This window comes from Syngnathus acus, chromosome 1, assembly GCF_901709675.1.
Source record: "Syngnathus acus chromosome 1, fSynAcu1.2, whole genome shotgun sequence".
Taxonomy (NCBI): domain Eukaryota; kingdom Metazoa; phylum Chordata; class Actinopteri; order Syngnathiformes; family Syngnathidae; genus Syngnathus; species Syngnathus acus.
The window spans coordinates 13,487,084-13,505,816 of NC_051087.1; the positions used below are offsets into that span (position 1 = coordinate 13,487,084).

Sequence of the window (18,733 nt, forward strand, 5' to 3'; positions counted from 1 at the left end):
TGTTTTTTATCTTTTTTTTGGTATAGTAATTGCGAAAATGGTGTCAAAAGTGGGATTACTCATCATCGGAACTTTTATAGATAAAGCCAGCTACTGTACAGCACTGGCATAAGACGAGTTGGCTAAACATCGAAACTTGTTAGGCGCTGTCGTTTAGTGACGGGCAAATGGAGATTCAAATTTGTTTCATTAACTTTTGTTTTGTTTTACTTGTTTAGTCTGAAAGCACACGGACTTGTCATGTTTTAAGCCTCAGCAGTGAGGGCTAAAAAAAATTAACTGGTTCATGAAGCATACTTATTTATGCCATTTATTTTCCCAAGATTACTGCCATTTATTCAAGTGGTCTTCGGCAAGACTTTGGCATGCTCATCTGGGATGTACCAGGATTTGGGGACCTTTGGGAAATCACTGACAACTCTTAAATCATGACTGCATTTCTTTGCAAAATAATCTACGACCTCTGTCAATTGTGGGTCCTTTGAGTCGTCATCACATTACCTCACACAATCACACTTTACATGTGTTTTCCTGTATAGCCTAAATCTGAACATTTGGTTCCAGTTGGGCAGTCTCTAACAGTGGGAGTGCAACACTTCCTACTGACATAGTGTTCATGTCTAATGGAATAGAATATTCATTTTTGAGTCCTACAATGAGGAACCAGGTTTTACAACCAGTAAGTGGAAAGCATAATTATACATTAGCCCAAACAAAATGTAGCCAAAGTGACGGTTTACGCAGCATGTCATTGCCATTCAATTAACATTTTGAGTGTCAGGGTTATGCTGTTTGTCCCAAAATTTACTGTATAATGGCGGCATAGTTGCACTTCAAATGGTTTATCACCCTATGAGAAGATAAAATGATTCCAAGAGAATTGAAATAGAAATGTTATTGTGAAGCTGAAAAAGAACAAAAGCCTCTCTTAATCCAATTTCTTCCTCCTCTTTTTGACTCGTACAGCTCATTCTTAGTGGGGTAGACAATAACAATATTTTATTTTCCCTGCTTTACTTTGTCATGAGGAAGTGGGTAAAGATAAAAGCAGCTTGTTCTGAGTTCCTGTGCTGACTGCCATACAGTAGGCCTGTGTGTGGACCACCCAGTGGAGTGTAATGTGAGTAAGCATACACTTGCCACACTCGCTGGAGCAGTGAGCCAAATTATTATTGTAGACTAAAAAACATAAGGAGTTCACATCGAAACACAAGAGACAAGTTTGTCATTTCCAATTTTGTAGCCTACGTCTGGATCTGATACATGTTATTAGAATGTATCAACCCATATTGTACTCTGTGTATATCCTGTTGAAGCCAATAATGTCAGCCGGTTAAACTGTAAATTTTGCTCTGTGCAATTTTGCAACTTTGGTGCCTAATGCATTAAATGATTCAATTATGTAAAACCTTAAGCAACCAATACAAAGCTGATCTACAACTGTGCAATTGACTCTGCACTAACTACATATTATGCGTACATGTTTAAAAAGGTGAGATCAGATGATCTTTACTTGACTACTTATTGTGAAGTGGTAGACTTTTGATTTAGATTAATGTCAAAGTGTATTGCACCGTTTGTGTTTTGTACCTTGTGGTTAGCACGGTGTAAAGTGTAGGAAGATGTGTAAGAAAAAAAAAAACCCAACCACAGTTACAGGTGATAGTAGGTCATTGGGTAGATTTGCAGATTTGATTTGCCTTCCTTTCTGTGCAGAAATACAAACCACCGCGTTAAGATGCACAATGTCAGTAACACGTGTCTAATTTGCGTCATACTTGAACTTACTTAAAACAATATTTAACCTGTGCTCCATCTTTGTTTGGTTCCCTATTAATAGTTTCTGTACTCATTATAACTTTACCCAAAAAGATAGCAGTTCTTCTCACTCTATCTTGCTGATCAGTTTGACATAAAATGTAGATAATACCTATTTAGTAAAGGGCTGTGGTTTATATTTTTTGCATGCCACGATACATGTGCATGCCACAATACATGTGGTGCAAACAAGGTTTCAGTGATTTAAATTTCAGTTCAGTTCAGTTTTTTTTTTTTTTTTGCCAAAGGAAACCACGTCATGTATAAAAAGCGGTTCTTTAGTGTCTTTACCGACTGCTTTCTATCAACATGTCATGCTGTGAGTAACTCAATTCTTTATTATTCTATATTACTATGTTATATGGTACATGTTATTTTTGTGAACTTCCATCATATAGGGAAGTTAAGAATATATAGGATGTTAAGAAAATGTTGTTGAGCTTATATATAGTATTTATTTCCAGACAAAAATGTCAGATTTCCAAAGGTTGACAGGCATAGCTAAAAAAAAAAAGTTTTTTTTCTTCAAATGTTATTTACTGTCTGAGAATATTGTGATATGGAAAACCAAAATCCATTTATCTAAAACTAGTTATCAAAAGGTAAATCATGTTTCATTTAATTTTAAACGGTACTACAAGCATCTGTCTATTACTCCACTGACAAAAATCCCAGTTTAAAAAGTAGAACCTATTAAAAGGATAGGTAAAAATTATTTCAAAAGCTTTTCTAAATGACAATGCAACTTATTTCTGACTAATTTAAAGTGTCTTCAATGTCACATTTTTACCAAGAATGGTCTTTATTTGGATTATGTTAATCAGATTATTATAATAAATGGACAATGCACAAATACCTGACGGAATTCGCAGGCTCTGAAAACAATTATAACAGGTTAGTAGCTTTAATGAGGTGAACAACATAGTATGCTCACCAATAAACGTGACTACACTACAGGAAAGGCTGATGAATTAAATAACATATTATGGCAAGTGAATCTTCTCATAAAATAAATGAAATTTAACTCGTGTTCTAATCTTTTCAGTAAATTGAGCAGAGTAGGGAAAGTTGCATGATAGAATCCCTGTTGATCATTAATGAAATTGATGGCAAAAATGTACACTTTATGTTTTCAGACGTTCAGATGTTTCTTCCCCTTTTCCTCATATGGTCGATTATTTTTAAGGTAAGACACATGCCAAACAAAACAAAAAAAATAACACCAATCATTTCACACTTCATTTTTGTTTGGGGCGCATGTGACCTCATAGTCATGATGGTCATCGAGATCCAATGATTTCATGTGTTCATTGCGAAGATGGGTACCACTAGAGAGGGCCCGCGTACCAGTTGTAGTCCGCGCACCACACTTTGGGGATCACTGCTGGAGAATTAATCATCCCTGAACTGTTAGTCGCTTACTAACAACAGTAATTCCCCCTATTACGAAAATGTGTGTTCAATAACATTATATAACTTTATTTTAACCATGTAATATGTTTTGATTGCAGCCTTGTTTATGTCAACAAGAAGAGAATGTGACTGACGACATGGATTTCATCTTCGATACTAACTTTGATTATAGTAGTGGCATTCCTGTGCTCTGTGAAAAAGTGTCTAACCGTCAGTTCCGCCAGTGGTTCATGCCAACCTTCTACTCCATCATCAGCTTCACAGGACTGGCAGGGAACCTCTTGGTCATCCTTACGTTCATCTACTTTAACCGCCTGAAGACTATGACAGACGTGTACCTGCTCAACTTGTCATTTGCTGATTTCCTCTTTGCATTTTCACTTCCTTTTTGGGCAGCCAATTCCATGGCAAATTGGGTGCTGGGCGTAGCAATATGCAAGATCATGCATGTTGTTTACAAGGTGACTTCTTATAGCAGCATGTTCCTCCTCTGTTTAATCAGTGTGGACAGGTACTTTGCCATAGCCAAAGCTGTTTCTGCTCACCGCCTTCGCTCCCAAGCGGTGTTTTTCAGCAAAGTGTCGTCTGTTATTGTCTGGGTTCTAGCTCTGATTGTCTCCATACCAGACATGAAATATACCACAGTCATCAATGACACCTGTACACCTTTCTCCAGTAGTTCTGACCCCCTTCGAATAAGCATCCAGACAAGCCAGATTGTTGTCGCATTTTCCCTCCCCCTCTTGGTCATGAGCTGCTGTTACAGTAAAATCATCCAGACCCTTTGTAAGACTCAAAACTTTGAACGGAATAAGGCCATAAAGGTGATTCTCGTTGTGGTTGTTGTCTTTGTGGTCTGTCAGCTTCCCTACAACATGGTCTTGTTTTGGTACACACTTCTCATTGCCAACGGAGGCACTACACAATGCACGTATGAGAACAACCTCCTGTACGCCATTGACATCACTCAGTGCGTAGCCTTTCTAAGGTGCTCCCTCAACCCCTTTGTGTATGCCTTTATCGGTGTGAAGTTTCGCCATGACCTTCTGAGGGTACTCAAGAAATTGGGTTGCATAAGCCAGGAGATGCTCTTCAAGTATACCCATAGGAAGAGGACAAGCTCTGCAGCCTTAGACACCGACACCACCACCACATTCTCACCCTAAGACAGCGCAGCTACAATTTCCTCCCACACACTTCTGAAGATTTAAGTCCGCCAAAATATTTACAGTAATATAAACTTTCACTTCAGAAAGGAGATCGTTCCCCCTGTGTTGATGTAAATTGAATTTGTGCATTAGTCTCAACATGCTGTTAAATCCAAATTACAGTCAATATTTGTATTGTTATGAAACACCCTTCTAATGCAAGAAATATAAAATCTTCAACAGCAACAGCAACTTAAATTTACTTCGCATAACTGAATATTGTTGAAATGTTTTATGCCGGTTGTAACCTGATGACCCTGTATCGAGTTGTATGTAGTAAGTGACTGTATGTAACTTTTATCCCTGACTGAATTTGACTGATTTCTATGCTAACATTTTGTTGCATGGTATTTTTGGTCTTTGACATTTTTTTTTTTAACCTAAAATGTGTGCATTGACTGACATTGTAGCCTTTTACTATATAGCTGACAAAATGTGCTTCAAATGTGCTTTATTTGCTGTAATGTCTCAGGAACGCCATGCAATCCATTAAACTGGACAAATAGTTCCATGACTAAGTTAAATATTGTATGCTTTTCTCAATACAACAATGAATGAACTTTGTGTTTGTTGTGTAAGTCAATTGTTAGGATTGGCACAATGTGCTGAAATGGAGGCCCTGAGCCAGACACGACAAGGCGATAAGCAACCAAACAAAACTTTATTGAGCCAAGGGAGTACAAAAAGGCATGAAAACAACACGATCTGATAAACAAAAACAACCACAACTGTGAGAAAAGGTTTCTGCGGCAAAGACAACACACAAATACTGCTAACAAAAAGAGGCGGCAAATCTCACAAGACTAGCCAACAAACAAAATTAAAAGTAAATTAAATCTGACAGATATGGTTAGATGTGTACTTAACAAAGAAAATAGTAGGACGTACATTGGAGATATACTACCAACCAGAACAGAGAAATTCCTGAGAAAGTGTGATGATGAGCAAAATAAGAGAAATATATCTGACGACTTCCTGCTACGCCAGCTGACCTTAATACACACTACAAAGTGAGATTAAAGGCATAGCGAGCTGTGTTGAGTCTAAAGCCAGCATTTAAAGTGTTACGAAGGTGGGCTCTCTTCTCACCAGGCTAGTTCACCATGGTAACTTGCGCTAAACTGGTCACTTGCAGGTTGTGTTCTCATATTTAGATTAAATCGGCTGTAAAAGATCTGTCCTCTTAATCTCGATTGAAATGGTGTTCCGATTTTTGGACATTACAGTGGATCTTGTCTTTTTTGTTTTGATTAATTTTCTTGGAGAGGGGGCGTCATGGCCTTTGATTTAGTTTTTGATGTGGACTTTGATTTGTTTTTGATTTGGACTTTCTTGTGTCAATGTCAACGTCTGCCTGAAGTCGGCCACATTTGCCCATGCATGCCAACGCACAGTGCCGTAAAATCCTGATCTGTCGCTCGCCTGCAATTGGAATAAATTACATTTCTGTTTCCAGCATCTGTGTGAAGAATGAATAACAATGAGGTGATGAATCTAATTGTGTCTAAACAATATCAGATAATTGAAATGATGTTGAAATAATGATTAAAATTCTTTTGAAAATAAATGTTAAACTTTGGTTTTGCACCGTATTCTATTGAATGGTACGTGAAATGACACTAGAAATGCGCCCGTTTACATGAGCGGATGAGCACCTGGGTTAAAAAAGCCAGTTGCTAACTGGCATCACAGTACCGCTTAACTCTGATCATGTTTTCAGGCTTTGTCATGCAAAAAAAGCCTGGCTATTTTGAGCTTCCTTAGTAGGTGAGGCGTTGGAGACACCGCCTACCACTGAACACCATGGAGACTGGAAAAACACAAGACACAGAAGTAAACGAATGGTCCATTACGGGAACATAACAGCAATAAACGGTAACACCTTATTTACACACTAATGACATAAAATTAGTCCTGACTGGGGCCTTCACTATCTTTCTCAAGGAGAGTTTGGTGTGATTTCAAAGAACTGGAATAAAAGCTGCAAACTTTATTTTGAAAAATTGTATCGCCTGAGCAAATCCATTTTTGAAAGCGCTCCTTGGCAAACAATCTATTTAGGATTTCTGTTTCTATAAGCTGTGCCAAGTGTTTGTGTCTGTGTGCCCTGCGATTGGCTGGCAACCTGTTCAGGGTGTCCCCCTCCTACTGCCCGATGACTGCCGGGATAGGCTCCAGCACCCGTGGGGACAAGCGGTCACGACTCGTCCCCGGTTATTCTATTATTTGTATGTTGTCATGGTTTCTGTTAGTGTCTCTGTGTACTCGCCCCTCCCCTCCTGTGTCTGCCCATGATCAGTGTGATCACCCTCACTGCCTCTCGTTACCTGTCTTGTATTTAAGTCCTGTCTGCCCCTCACTCCCGTGTCGGATCGTTCTTGTTTCTTGTCTCCTGTTTCACGTCTTTGTCTGTCAGTTCTGTTTCTGTTAGCCAGTCTGTCGGTCAGTCACGTTGTTGTTTTCTTAGGTTGTTTTGTCAGTTTGTCCAGTGTCTGTTCCCCCTCATCTTCCCTTCCAACTTCCTTTTCCCTCAATAAACCCTGGTCCGAGCTGCATTTGGTCGCCCTGCTCAATTCTGACCCGTGACAGAGTGTGAGAGTCGCCATCGCCTGCAATCGAGGTTCTGAACTTTAATTTGTCATTGATAATTCATAAATAATAATATGAATAATAAATACTCTAAATCAGGGGTGTCAAACTCATTTTTGACCGCATTGTAGTCATAGCTTCTTTCGGAGGGCCATTATACCTCATATTATATACAGTAAAAGCTACAAAACAAACGGACAAATAACTCATTTTCAAATCATACGAGTAAAAACTGGTCAAATATAAAAAAAAAAGATATTATTCAAAGTGAAGACAATTTGCAATTCTGGTAATGACACACGAATTTGATGCACAATTTGTCTTTGCGGGCCACATAAAATGATGTGGCGGGCCGTATCTGGCCCCCGGGCCCTGTGCTCTAAATGAAAAACAAACATGTTAACTAAAATTTTAAGCAAGGCAGTAAAGTAGCAGTAATTCTCCCATTTTGAACTACTGTGTACTCCACTGGTGTCATTCAGGCAAGTGTAGACATCTACACCCCTAACATGACATCATAACTTTATAGCTGCAGGGGTTGGTAATCTAGAGTTGATGATAGGTTCACTGGGAAAAGGGTTGGCATTTTACAATGAAAGCATAAAGTACATATAGAGTCCAAATAAAAAAGACCTGGATATATCAGCTTTGCACATTTCCTGTTCTAGAATCATCACAAGAGAAAAATAAGGTAAGGCAACTTTAAGATTTATAAATGAACACAGAGACTACAGTAGGTATTACATAACGATCATTTTGAGTACAGATATACCTTTTGTGTTGAGCACTCAGATTGATCTGTAAAGATCGTAAGAAAAACAAATCAATCACTGTTTGATTATTATAAATGCTAACTTTTAAAAGCAACTTGTTACAATTTCCTAGGATTAAAAAGTGAGGTTTGAGCTGTTTATAGGTATCCTCACAAAATCTAAGAATGTTCTTTTTAAAAGATGAGGTGGAGACATACTTTTTAAATTTCCAAGTAAATGTTTTGTGGAATGCATTTGTGCAGTCATGTCAACCAGCAGTATATGCCCAGTGACTCACTGAGCACCACTCCTTATCTTGAAAGGGCCAGTGAGACATACTATGAGTTGGACTGATGATTCCATAGAATACACACCCTTCATCTTGGAGTTATTCATGCTGAACTCACAGAAGGACACTACTTGCTCATACTTAGTCAATATTCACCGAGTGTCTGGTCTTTGCTTATGTGGCAACACATGTTGGATAGCACAGTAGGGTGCAGCAGAACCTCTGAGGTGGAACTTTGGTCAACCTCTGACTGTTTTTCAACGTTCCCAACTGTCAAGTATAAAAAGAAGCTGGAACTGTTAATATCAAAACTCTTTCTCACAGTACCCAGCTTTAATTATGAATGATAACTGCATAATGCAGGGATGGCCTCTGTCGCAGATGCACCTGAGAGCGCTATTGGTATTATTTTTTAAATACATACCCCAGTGAGGATAAGTGTTTCAGACAATGAATGGATGGATACATATATATTTTCCCACATTTGTGAGAAGAACCCCTGCAAAACACGTAATCAGTTAAAACCAAGTGCAGTCTAACTTTGCACATGGGTGGAGTTTTCTCTTTGTAGATATTTTCATAGATGGGCACGGTCAGAAATGGGTTTGCGCCATTTTGAGAGTGAACACAGATGACTTGATTCATGGCCAATCGAAGCGGCTCCTCTCATTCCCTTTAAATTTAGTGCAGGTGAGGTACGTGGTCTACATGGCGGAAGCATAATGGACTTACTTAAGAGATTGGCGTGAGCAAAGTACGTTTATAAGGAATTGCAAGATATCCACTTGTAGATGATGTAAAGTTGTCATTGTAAAGTGAGCACTTTGACACCGCCTTCCACCTTAATTGTGCGTTAATGTACGACCCCCCCCAGTATATCAGTGGAGCGCAAATGTTGTCTGCCTGGGCTTGGATCAAATCCACTAAAACCACTTTACACCAAATGCGTCACAACTTAGACCTACTTTTAGTTGCTCTAAGGTCTAAACACTTTTTGCCACCAAATTGTCAGATGCGGCGGTTTTTACACTGAGCGCAGGTACGTTTGTCAATAAAAATAAACCCCTGAAGTTAACAAGTGACAATGTGCACATTAGAGCTGGAAAAAAGTGTTACAGATTTACAAAAAAACAAAAAACTGTACTTTCTTTGATTGTGATATGATATGATGAAGTCATGATACGTATATAGTAAATACTGCACATATAACATTTAATCAATGGGAAAATATATTTCATTATCATTCAAAAGACAATTACATATTTATGACAAAAACAGGTAATCATCACATTGCAAGAACCTTAGAATTCATATTTGTTTCTGAAATAAACAATAAATAACTAATACTAACATAAGTGATGTGTTTGGATGTTTTGTTTATTACATTATAGACAGTCTGCTTTGAATAATAGTGTGTGTGAAATGTGTGACTTTTCAAAAGGTATAATACTTGGCCAGTGTAACTGATCTCTCTTTATTGTGTCCAAATCTTTAGTTGTGCTAAAAGATTGTGAGCCCTCCTCCTAACATGATGCCGAATGCTAAAGGCATGTCCCATATCCTACCCAATCACGTTCTGAGAGTGGGTCAAACTATACGTCTGGACCCAGAACAGGAGACGGTGACTCCGTGTTCACGGCCAAGCAAGCCCAGCAGTCACCTTGGCAACATGGATCTGGACATTTCTCTTGATAATCTCAACCAGCTAATGCTTGAACTGGATCCAACCTTTGAACCAATTCAGGCCAACAAAAACCATTCGTGCATCAGTCCAGCTGCAGGTAAGGTATGACGGCATGCAATTAAATTTTGATCGAAGTGCACAACTGTGCAATAAAGCAATAAGTAATACAACACATATGTCATAGTTAAATGTCACGAGCAGTAAATGATAGTTATAATATAACACTGAGATCAACAAACTGCAGGTTCAGTCAAACACAGCAGTCAAAAGATCCTGCTAACCAAATTTTCAATGTTTGATTTGTTTTTGGGAAAATGCACTCAGCCTTTAGGAGTTTTTTCCCCTCACAGGGTAATTGCACCAGTTCAGGTGTTCTGGGACTGCTGCCCAGACTATTATGAGACACACCCTCAACCTCTCAGGCTAGTCATTAAAAGAAAAGTCCCATCAAAGCCCAGTAGTGGTGTAGAGTTCTCTTCACTTTCTGCCTTTGCCCATGTTGCCTTTGGTTTGTAGCTACATATGTACTATAGGTTGCAAGTTCATTTCTGTGGCCTGGAAGCAAACACTTACAAAAAAAGAACCTGAACAATTACCAGAGATGGTGAAGGCGTAAACCTTCAGCTACTAAACACAGGATTTCCTGTGTACGTACTATCACCCAGCAAGCATCATTGTGTTTGACTGCTTCATGTATATGAGTCATTTGCTATGGCTGCACGAGTTTGGCTTTTTATTTTTGGAGTGAACGATCTGAATCCATAGTTCAACGCAGTGTGGTAGACATAACCTGACTGAACTAAAACAAGTTAGAACTTCTCTCCGATATTGTGGCACAACAGCAGAGCTAGACAAATTAGAAGTGCCAGGTTGGCTTACCCTGTGCTGTGCAGGCAGGTACCTGCATGAGAATTTGTGTGTGTACACTAGCCAAGCCCCTTAAGTCAATATAAAACAAAACACATTATGCATGAGCTTGACAACAAATGTTTCACATTCAGTTTTCACTTGCACGAACCCTTTAACTGCCAATGTTTTCATTTTTCCCTCAGAAGGATACTGCTCCAAACCCACAGTGTCTCCCAGTATCCCCATCCCCAGACCTGTCAGTGTCAGCTTCAGTCCCTCGAGCACGCTGGTCTTTGCTGACTCCCCCTCCTTTTCCCGGCCTCTACTGCCATGTGGGGGTGCACCCAAAAGAAATCCCCCAATGAGGCATGACATATCGTCTTCTCAAGGGTCCCTTCGCTTGTCCTATTCAAATAGGAACAGTGCAGCCTCACTACTCTCGACATCAACATGTTCAGATACCAGCTACATCCTGGGAAGGTACAACTTGTTCACTTGATTATTGAACAATCAATACAATTAAAAAATGAACAACCACTTGCATACATTTGCATTAACTGTAGAACGATACAAATTCTCACTTGTATGTTATGTGCTGTGTAGAACGGCCCTGCATTGAGTTCGTCCTCAACTTACAAACACTATAGGTTCCGAGAGGCTGTTTTTAACTCATATTGTTTGTAAGTTGAGACATCAAATTTTGTTTTAAAATTACATTTTATAAAAATAAAAAATATATATAAAAAAAGTAATTTAAATGATAATTTAACACAGTATGCCAATCTCAGGGGGTCCTCAAAACTAAAAACATTTTTAGAAACAATTAGAAACATAATCATCAAAATATGTGTTCCCTATAGCAAAAGGGAGGAAAATGTGGGAAAAAAATCTGAAAATACACAAAAGTCAATTGTTTGGGTCCAAGCATATTTCGAGGTGGGTAGGTGGGGGTGGGGGGTAATACCCTCGTGACAGTTCTTCTCACTCCGCCAGCGCTTTGCTTGTATCGACAAATGTTTGTAATTCGAATGTTGAGCAGTGTAAGTTGAGGACTACCTGTACGTATACTGAAACCTGTTCCTAATATTTTGACAGTTCCAAACTGTACTTGTGCCAATACATCATGACATGTACCTACTTTTTAAACATTCTCTCATCCTCACAGCACCCTGTCTTTGGCCAGTGAAGATGCAGAAGGGTCATTCGTCTCACTCAGTGATGGGTACAGGACAAGGCACTCTATGACCCAAGATGGGTCAGATAAGCGAGGACAGGAGATGCCAAGCAACTGCTCAATGAGTAGTCCTGAGCTGTCGCTCTCTGGTTCTTTTACTGATATTCCACTGTTGCTCATCAATGGCATACCACACCAGGACAACAAGAAATCTCCTACAACGGATGACGAAGAAGTACAGAAGCCATTTGTTCATCACGGTGAGTTCCAGGCATTGCTGTTGTGTCTAAAGTCTTTTTAACACTTGACTCCATTAAATCAATCCGTTGCTTATTTCCTGTTCCGAAGGCCATTTAGGTGGGAATCAGTCATCAATGAAATTTGTTATGGACTCTTCAAAGTTTTGGTTCCGTCCGCATATAAGCAGAGCAGAAGGTGAGTGATGAACCAGGGATGAGGCAGAAAACAAAATCACAGGATTGTGAGTTATGCAGACGTATTTTTTTATTTTTACAAAAGATAACGTACCTTAAGATAACTATTTTACAATGCAGTGCACCATGCAATAACAACATAACATGTTTGATCCACCTCAGCTGAGGCCTTTGTGAAGGACAAAGAACCAGGAACATTTGTGGTGAGAGACAGTACTACATACAGAGGAAGTTTTGGTCTTGCCATGAAGGTTGACCATACAGTAACTGGTTCTTCAGCAACTGCAGATATGGGTAAGTTTGATTTGCAGCCTTCTGATTGTTTTTGTATCACGTTCTCAAATGTTAAAGCTGTGTTTTGCCCAGCAATGCAAATTCATGTCAATTATTAAAAGAACCTAATGGGTCACTATGTTAAAAAAACAAGATAATTGCAACAAATAATTGCACAATGAATGAATAAATGAATAAATGAATGACTGACTGACTGACTGACTGACTGACTGAATGAATGAATGAATGAACGGGTGAATGAATTTTGAATTTTGTTAAAAAAACAAGATAATTGCAACAAATAATTGCACAATGAATGAATAAATGAATAAATGAATGACTGACTGACTGACTGACTGACTGAATGAACGAATGAATGAATGAATGAATGAATGAATGAATGAATGAATGAACGGGTGAATGAATTTTGAATTTTACTAGTTTTATTGGGTCAACTGAAATGACGAGACCAGTCTTCATTGTTACTGTTCCTGTTTTTGTGTGTGTCTCAAACAGGAGAGAGCAGGTCTCAGTTTGTCAAACACTTCCTTATCGAATCAACAGCAAAGGGTGTTCGCCTCAAAGGCTCTTCTCAGGAACCGTACTTTGGTAAGGTCGACAACACCATTTGCTCGTTAAACTCTCTCTCTCTCTCTCTCTCTCTCTCTCTCTCTCTCTCTCTCTCTCTCTCTCTCTCTCTCTCTCTCTCTTTCTCTCTCTCTCTCTCTCTGTCTCTCTCTCTCTCTGTCTCTCTCTCTCTCTCTCTGTCTCTCTCTCTCTCTCTCTCTCTCTCTCTCTCTCAGCAGAGTAGGTCAACTCTTGCCTACAATTCTTTCTTGGTTGTGTCGTAACTAATCATAACAGCCTTTGTGTCTTATATGACAACATCCTCATTGTGTACACGGGTGAACTGGAGCCTATCCCAGCTACCTTTAGGCTAGAGACATGGTACACACATAATTGGTTGTTGGTTGCCGGTCACTTACATGTCACATAGAAACAGACAATTTCCACTCATTCTCAAAACAACTTTTTTCAGTTCTGATACAATAACATAGTACTGGCAAACAGCACTAGCAGGTATTGGAAATTCAGGTCCAGAAAGTGAAGAACCCTGCCAGAGTTTGGCTTTAGGTGTGGTGCTTCCACTCAAATGAATGCAAATAAACAAGCTTGTTTACCTGCCAGTTGAGTTGATGCACCTGTGGATAAAGCCAAACGGTGGCAGGGTTTTTAGTTTCTGGATCCAAATTTCTTATCTCTCCTATGGCATTAAAAAGAAAAAGAACATGAAGAAAACAAGGCGGCCTAATGACCTCAAGGCTCTCCACAAAAACCCTATTTAACAAAAAGGATACTGTATGTCCTAAATTAATCATCTTGTCTCAAATTTAGTTAATTAGTACAAAATCTGACTGGTTAGTTACACACAATACACATAGTATATTGTTTTTGAAATTGAAAAGAGACACATTGTTTGTCATGTATGACTGGAAATACTGGATGAGTGGGCAGGTTAATGGTACCTTCTGCCATCTAGTGGTAAGAAATTCAAATTTTCTGCCTATTTGTCCCTGGCGGACGCAAAGACAAATATGTAGTAAATAACAAAACCAAATCAATGAAATTGCATTGTTTCACATGGCACATTGAAGTTTTCATTCACACCCACATTCACATCCATGGGTCATTTCAAGTATTCGATAAACCCCCAAAGCATGTTTTGGAATGTGGGTGGAAGCCTGAGTAAAACCCCTGCGGGCACAAATCAACTTTAAAAATAATTAAATCCGCTGGATCCACACTTAATGCTGGGTCACACTTACATACAGTAGGTAGACTCTTTTAAATAGTTTTGCAACACAGAGCTGTTTGATTCTTTTCTTTTTATTTTGTGTGGTTGGTAATGTTGCTGTTTTGGAAATTTAATCTTGTCGTTACAGGAAGTCTTTCTGCTTTGGTGTACCAGCATACTATTTCCACTTTTGCTTTACCCTGCAAATTGCTGCTCCACTCCCAAGGTAAGAAGTGTATGTGTGTGTGCGTGTGTGTGTGCGCGTGTGCATGTGTGTGCGTGTGTGTGTGTGTGTGTGTGCGTGTGTGTATGTGCGTGTGTATGTGCAGAAGGCAGAGTTAGCATAGTGATTTAAGGCAACTGACTACTCCTTCTCAAGCTGTCGCAAGGCCACATTAAGCCACTAAATTACACTTCATGTGCCATTTGTGTGCATATGCACCAAGCACAAATTCCATTTCCCACTGCCTGTCCCTATGTCAATCATTTGAGTAGATGCTGGTTAGCATTGGTACCATTGCAGCTCCAGTGAGCATTTTGCTTTGTATCCATGGGTCCGTCACCTCCCTCCATCCATCCATCCATCCATCCATCCATCCATCCATCCATCCATCCATCCATCCATCCATCCATCCATCCATCCATCCATCCATCCATCCATCCATCCATCCATCCATCCAAGCAATAGAAACGTGTTTTTTTTCTCCCCATGTATTCTTAATTTTGCTTGTCTGTCAATAGGGCAAGGTGGGGAAGAAGGTAGAACAACAGACAAATCACCCTCAGAGGAAAAGAAAGGAACGGGTAAGTCTGTGATATTTTACTGCTTTTTAGTTATGCGCAATCTGTCACAGCTCATGTTTTAGCTTTTTCTGATGTAACTAATTATTTTAGTGCAACCTTAAACTGTGTTCTTAAAAGTGGTCTTAAACTAAAATTATTGACAATTCTTCATTACTTATTGCAAATCATCCTTTTAAGTTTAACCGGAAAATCTTGTATTTGAAAGCAAAACTTGGAAATACTGAGATATACATGCCAACCAGTCAGCCACTGTACCTCAATTCTAATATGTATACGATTGAACTAAAGAGCAATGATCTGAATACACTTGGATGAAACATTCGCTTTTCTTCTCAGAAACATTGAAGCCAAATGGCTTCCAGGGAACTTAAAAAATGTTAGATGGAAAGTCCTTAGTGGATTGCCAACCGTAACACCTACTTGTTAATACACTGTAAAAACAGTGAAAAAAGTGTTAATCTGTAAACTGATAAAAATGCAGACATGCTTTTAATTTAGCTTTATGGATTGATGGTGTGGTCATGGAGGACTATTTAGGACATCTCCCTCATATCTCAGAGATCACTGGGTTAAAATCTTCATAAATGTCATAAAATCTTTGCTTGTCCTCACAATTCAATTTTCTCCAGCTACTGTACTCTTACTTCCTCCTTTATTCCGAAAATGTGAATGCTGAGATAATTGAACAAAAATTGAGACAACTTAAATAAGTTAATCAAAATCATTTTTTACCAGCAGTCACTTACAGTTTAAACTAAAATGATTATTTGTGTTAAGTAATAAAGCCAATTAATTACGTATATTAATTTCAGACCACTTAAGATCATTGGTTTGCTTCTCCTTAGAAGCGCACGCACGCACGCACACACACATGCACACACACACACTTCAAGACTCAAGGTCACACTAGTGGACTTAGTGATTGCAACCTCTCTTGTCACAGTCTATTTCACTTGGTGTCATTGTTTTGTGGGGTCTAGAATAATGTGTTGTTTTTTTGCAGCCTGCAATTTCATCTACCTGAATGCTATCCCCACTGAGATGTTGACAGGACCTTGCGCAGTCGAGAGGGCGGTCTCCACAACACTCCAACTGCCATCAGGCTCCTTTGAACCTGTCATAGTCAACCTGAAAGTGTCTTTGAAGGGCATCACACTCACAGACATCAACAGGAAGTAAGATAACACATCCAGTCACGTTTGATGTGACATGCATGTGAAATTCTGTGTGAATGCTTTTTCTTACAGGCAGTTTTTCAGACGTCATTACCCCGCTCACCTGCTTAGCTATGGTGGAAATGATCCAGAAGATCGAAGGTAAACGTTCACTATAATAATTGCAGTAAATACTAGACAAGCAGGTGGCATGGTTTTCATAGTGGTTATAAAAATCATGTGATGCTAAATCCTAGAACTTGATTCCACCGAAACTGGTGTGACTCAACCGTCATTGAGCAAAAAATAACATGCAGACAATACTTTTTAATACCTAACATTACATCATATAAATGACTTCTTTCACGAAAAGTACCAATACTTGACAAAGTGTCAATGAAACGAGTAACAGTTTGCACGTCCTGAATAATGCACAACATTTTGAATGATTTTGTTCATTTGGTGCAGCATAATAACTACCGTTTTTTTTCCGTGTATAATGCGCAAAATTTAACTAATTTATTGTCCTAAAATCTGGGGTGCGCATTATACATGGGTACAATTTTTTAAAATTTTTTTTTTTTTTTAATGTTTTTTTTTTTTTTTTTTTTTTTTAAAGAAAATCATGGTACAACAAAACCAACAACAGGACTGACCGACAATAGTGTGTTTGTACTGTGCTCTGGTCATTTCGTCAAAGAAGGGATAATAGTCCTCTTCTCTTCTTGACTGACAATGAATGTGATAGTTTAATACAATCAGCAAATAACAAAATGCGTATTACAGGTAATATTTTATTTCACAACACTTTGCCTTGTTCCTTTCGTCTCTGCTGTTCACTTCAAACACGCTCCATACGAACGCAATGCTCTCGTATCAGACGCTTGCTCGATCACCTGCTCGTTTGCTGTCACAATGTACCCTACACAAATCCGAAACATTTGTTGCGGCTCCGAGTCACGACGAGGGGCAAGTTTTGGTTTCCAAGGGTGTTTTTATTCCTCTTCAACGTCTCTCCCATACAGAGCCGCCTTTTTCACATGTCCGCACGTCACTTTCCTCTCTTTTCATCTGATCGCGGTGGTGCCTTTACGGGCAGTCGGAGAAATCAACGCCAACAAAAAAAAATACATCCAGCCTAGTTAAGACCATACCAAAGACTATAAAAATGGGACCCATTGCCTCCCTGCGTGTGTGACGATCATTGGGACTTAAAAAAAAGGAAAAAAAAAAAAAAAAATGGGTGCGTATTATACATGGGTACAGGGTTTTTTCCAGCATCAACATGCCATTTTTAGGGTGCGTATTATACATGGGGGCGCATTATACATGGAAAAAAACGGTAATTCATTTCTTCATTCATCTCCCAAACCGCTTACCTTTATGATGGATGCGGGTGTGCTGGAGCCTATAACAATACTAATACTTATACTACTACTTCATGTAGGATAATAGCATTAGTTGAACTGCCCTTCTGTCAGCCTTCACATTTGTTGGATATCTAAATGAATTCTGTATTCATGCAGAACTCAGTGTATGTGCTTTGGGTCGTTTTAGCTTTTAGGTTGAAGCTGATCAGTCATTTTCATTACCATTGTCTTTTCTACTTACTTTTCCTGTTGTCACAGCATATATCTATTTCAGTCATGTAAAATAAACCTCGTTAAATGTCGATTTTAGTATTTGCGGCAGCATTTTTTATTTTCTATACTGCTTGTCCTTATTTGGGTGGGCTGGAACCTTTCCCAGCTGACCTTAGGACACACACATAGGACACTTTGAAACTGTAAGGCAAATGTGCTGCCTGTATTTGAGAGAAAAATGCATGTTACTTGGTATACTATTGAAAAACCCTTAATATTTAACCTTTTTTTTTTTTTTACTGTTGCAGGTGGAGAAAAGGTTCACATTTTGGTGCAAGGTACGAGAGTTGTTTTGTGTGTAAAGTGACAGAATAATGTCTGAATTACCCTGCAATTTTAATGTAATTATTCAATGTCTTTGATGCTGTATCTTATTTTACATAAAATGAAATGATAGTTATCGCCTTTGTTTGCAGGATGTTTGGCTTTGTGGCAAAAGGTGTGGAAGCTGGCATGGAGAACATCTGCCACATCTTTGCTGAATATGACCCTCTACAGCCCTGCAGTGCAGCTGTCAATGTTATTCAGGCTATCATAGCCAAATAATAGGTGCGCCATACTGAAAAAACAGCAAACATTACTTTGTACAGACTTTCCATATTATGTATATTTTCAGGTTACTACTAATGCAGTGGTTCTTAACCTGGGTTCGATCGAACCGGTTCGGTTTCAGGGGTTCGACAGCGACTCCACTGAGGAGGTCCGAACAAACCTGATTTATTGTGTAAATTCTGATTTGCCAGTATGTTATTTGTTGTGAGTTCATGCATTGTGTTGGTTTCGTTCGTTGAACAAGGTAATGTTCATAAATGGCTAGTTTTGTGCACCAGTAAAAAACTTATATTTCTTGAATT

At 38.9% G+C, this 18,733-nt stretch overlaps 2 protein-coding genes across 3 annotated transcripts; both read left to right on the top strand.

Moving 5' to 3' along the window:
- The first annotated feature begins 1,954 nt into the window (after nucleotides 1-1,954).
- On the top strand, nucleotides 1,955-4,994 carry ccr7 (chemokine (C-C motif) receptor 7). The gene is made up of 3 exons (XM_037259655.1): nucleotides 1,955-2,137; nucleotides 2,955-3,004; nucleotides 3,330-4,994. Exons 1-3 carry the CDS (start codon nucleotides 2,128-2,130, stop codon nucleotides 4,395-4,397), a joined length of 1,128 nt encoding a protein of 375 aa, XP_037115550.1. The 5' UTR covers nucleotides 1,955-2,127; the 3' UTR covers nucleotides 4,398-4,994.
- Nucleotides 4,995-7,567: 2,573 nt separating this feature from the next.
- Nucleotides 7,568-18,733, top strand: LOC119125709 (tensin-4-like). 2 transcript variants are annotated; one of them, XM_037256496.1, is made up of 13 exons: nucleotides 7,568-7,719; nucleotides 9,565-9,850; nucleotides 10,806-11,082; nucleotides 11,768-12,036; nucleotides 12,125-12,211; nucleotides 12,373-12,504; nucleotides 13,000-13,092; nucleotides 14,427-14,504; nucleotides 15,020-15,082; nucleotides 16,086-16,257; nucleotides 16,330-16,398; nucleotides 18,128-18,157; nucleotides 18,296-18,733. In XM_037256496.1, the coding sequence occupies exons 2-13, from the start codon at nucleotides 9,598-9,600 to the stop codon at nucleotides 18,423-18,425; spliced, it is 1,653 nt and encodes a 550-aa protein (XP_037112391.1). In that variant the 5' UTR covers nucleotides 7,568-7,719; nucleotides 9,565-9,597; the 3' UTR covers nucleotides 18,426-18,733. The 2 variants fall into 2 exon arrangements, with proteins under 2 accessions (XP_037112391.1, XP_037112399.1); XM_037256504.1 differs by having other exon boundaries at nucleotides 10,809-11,082.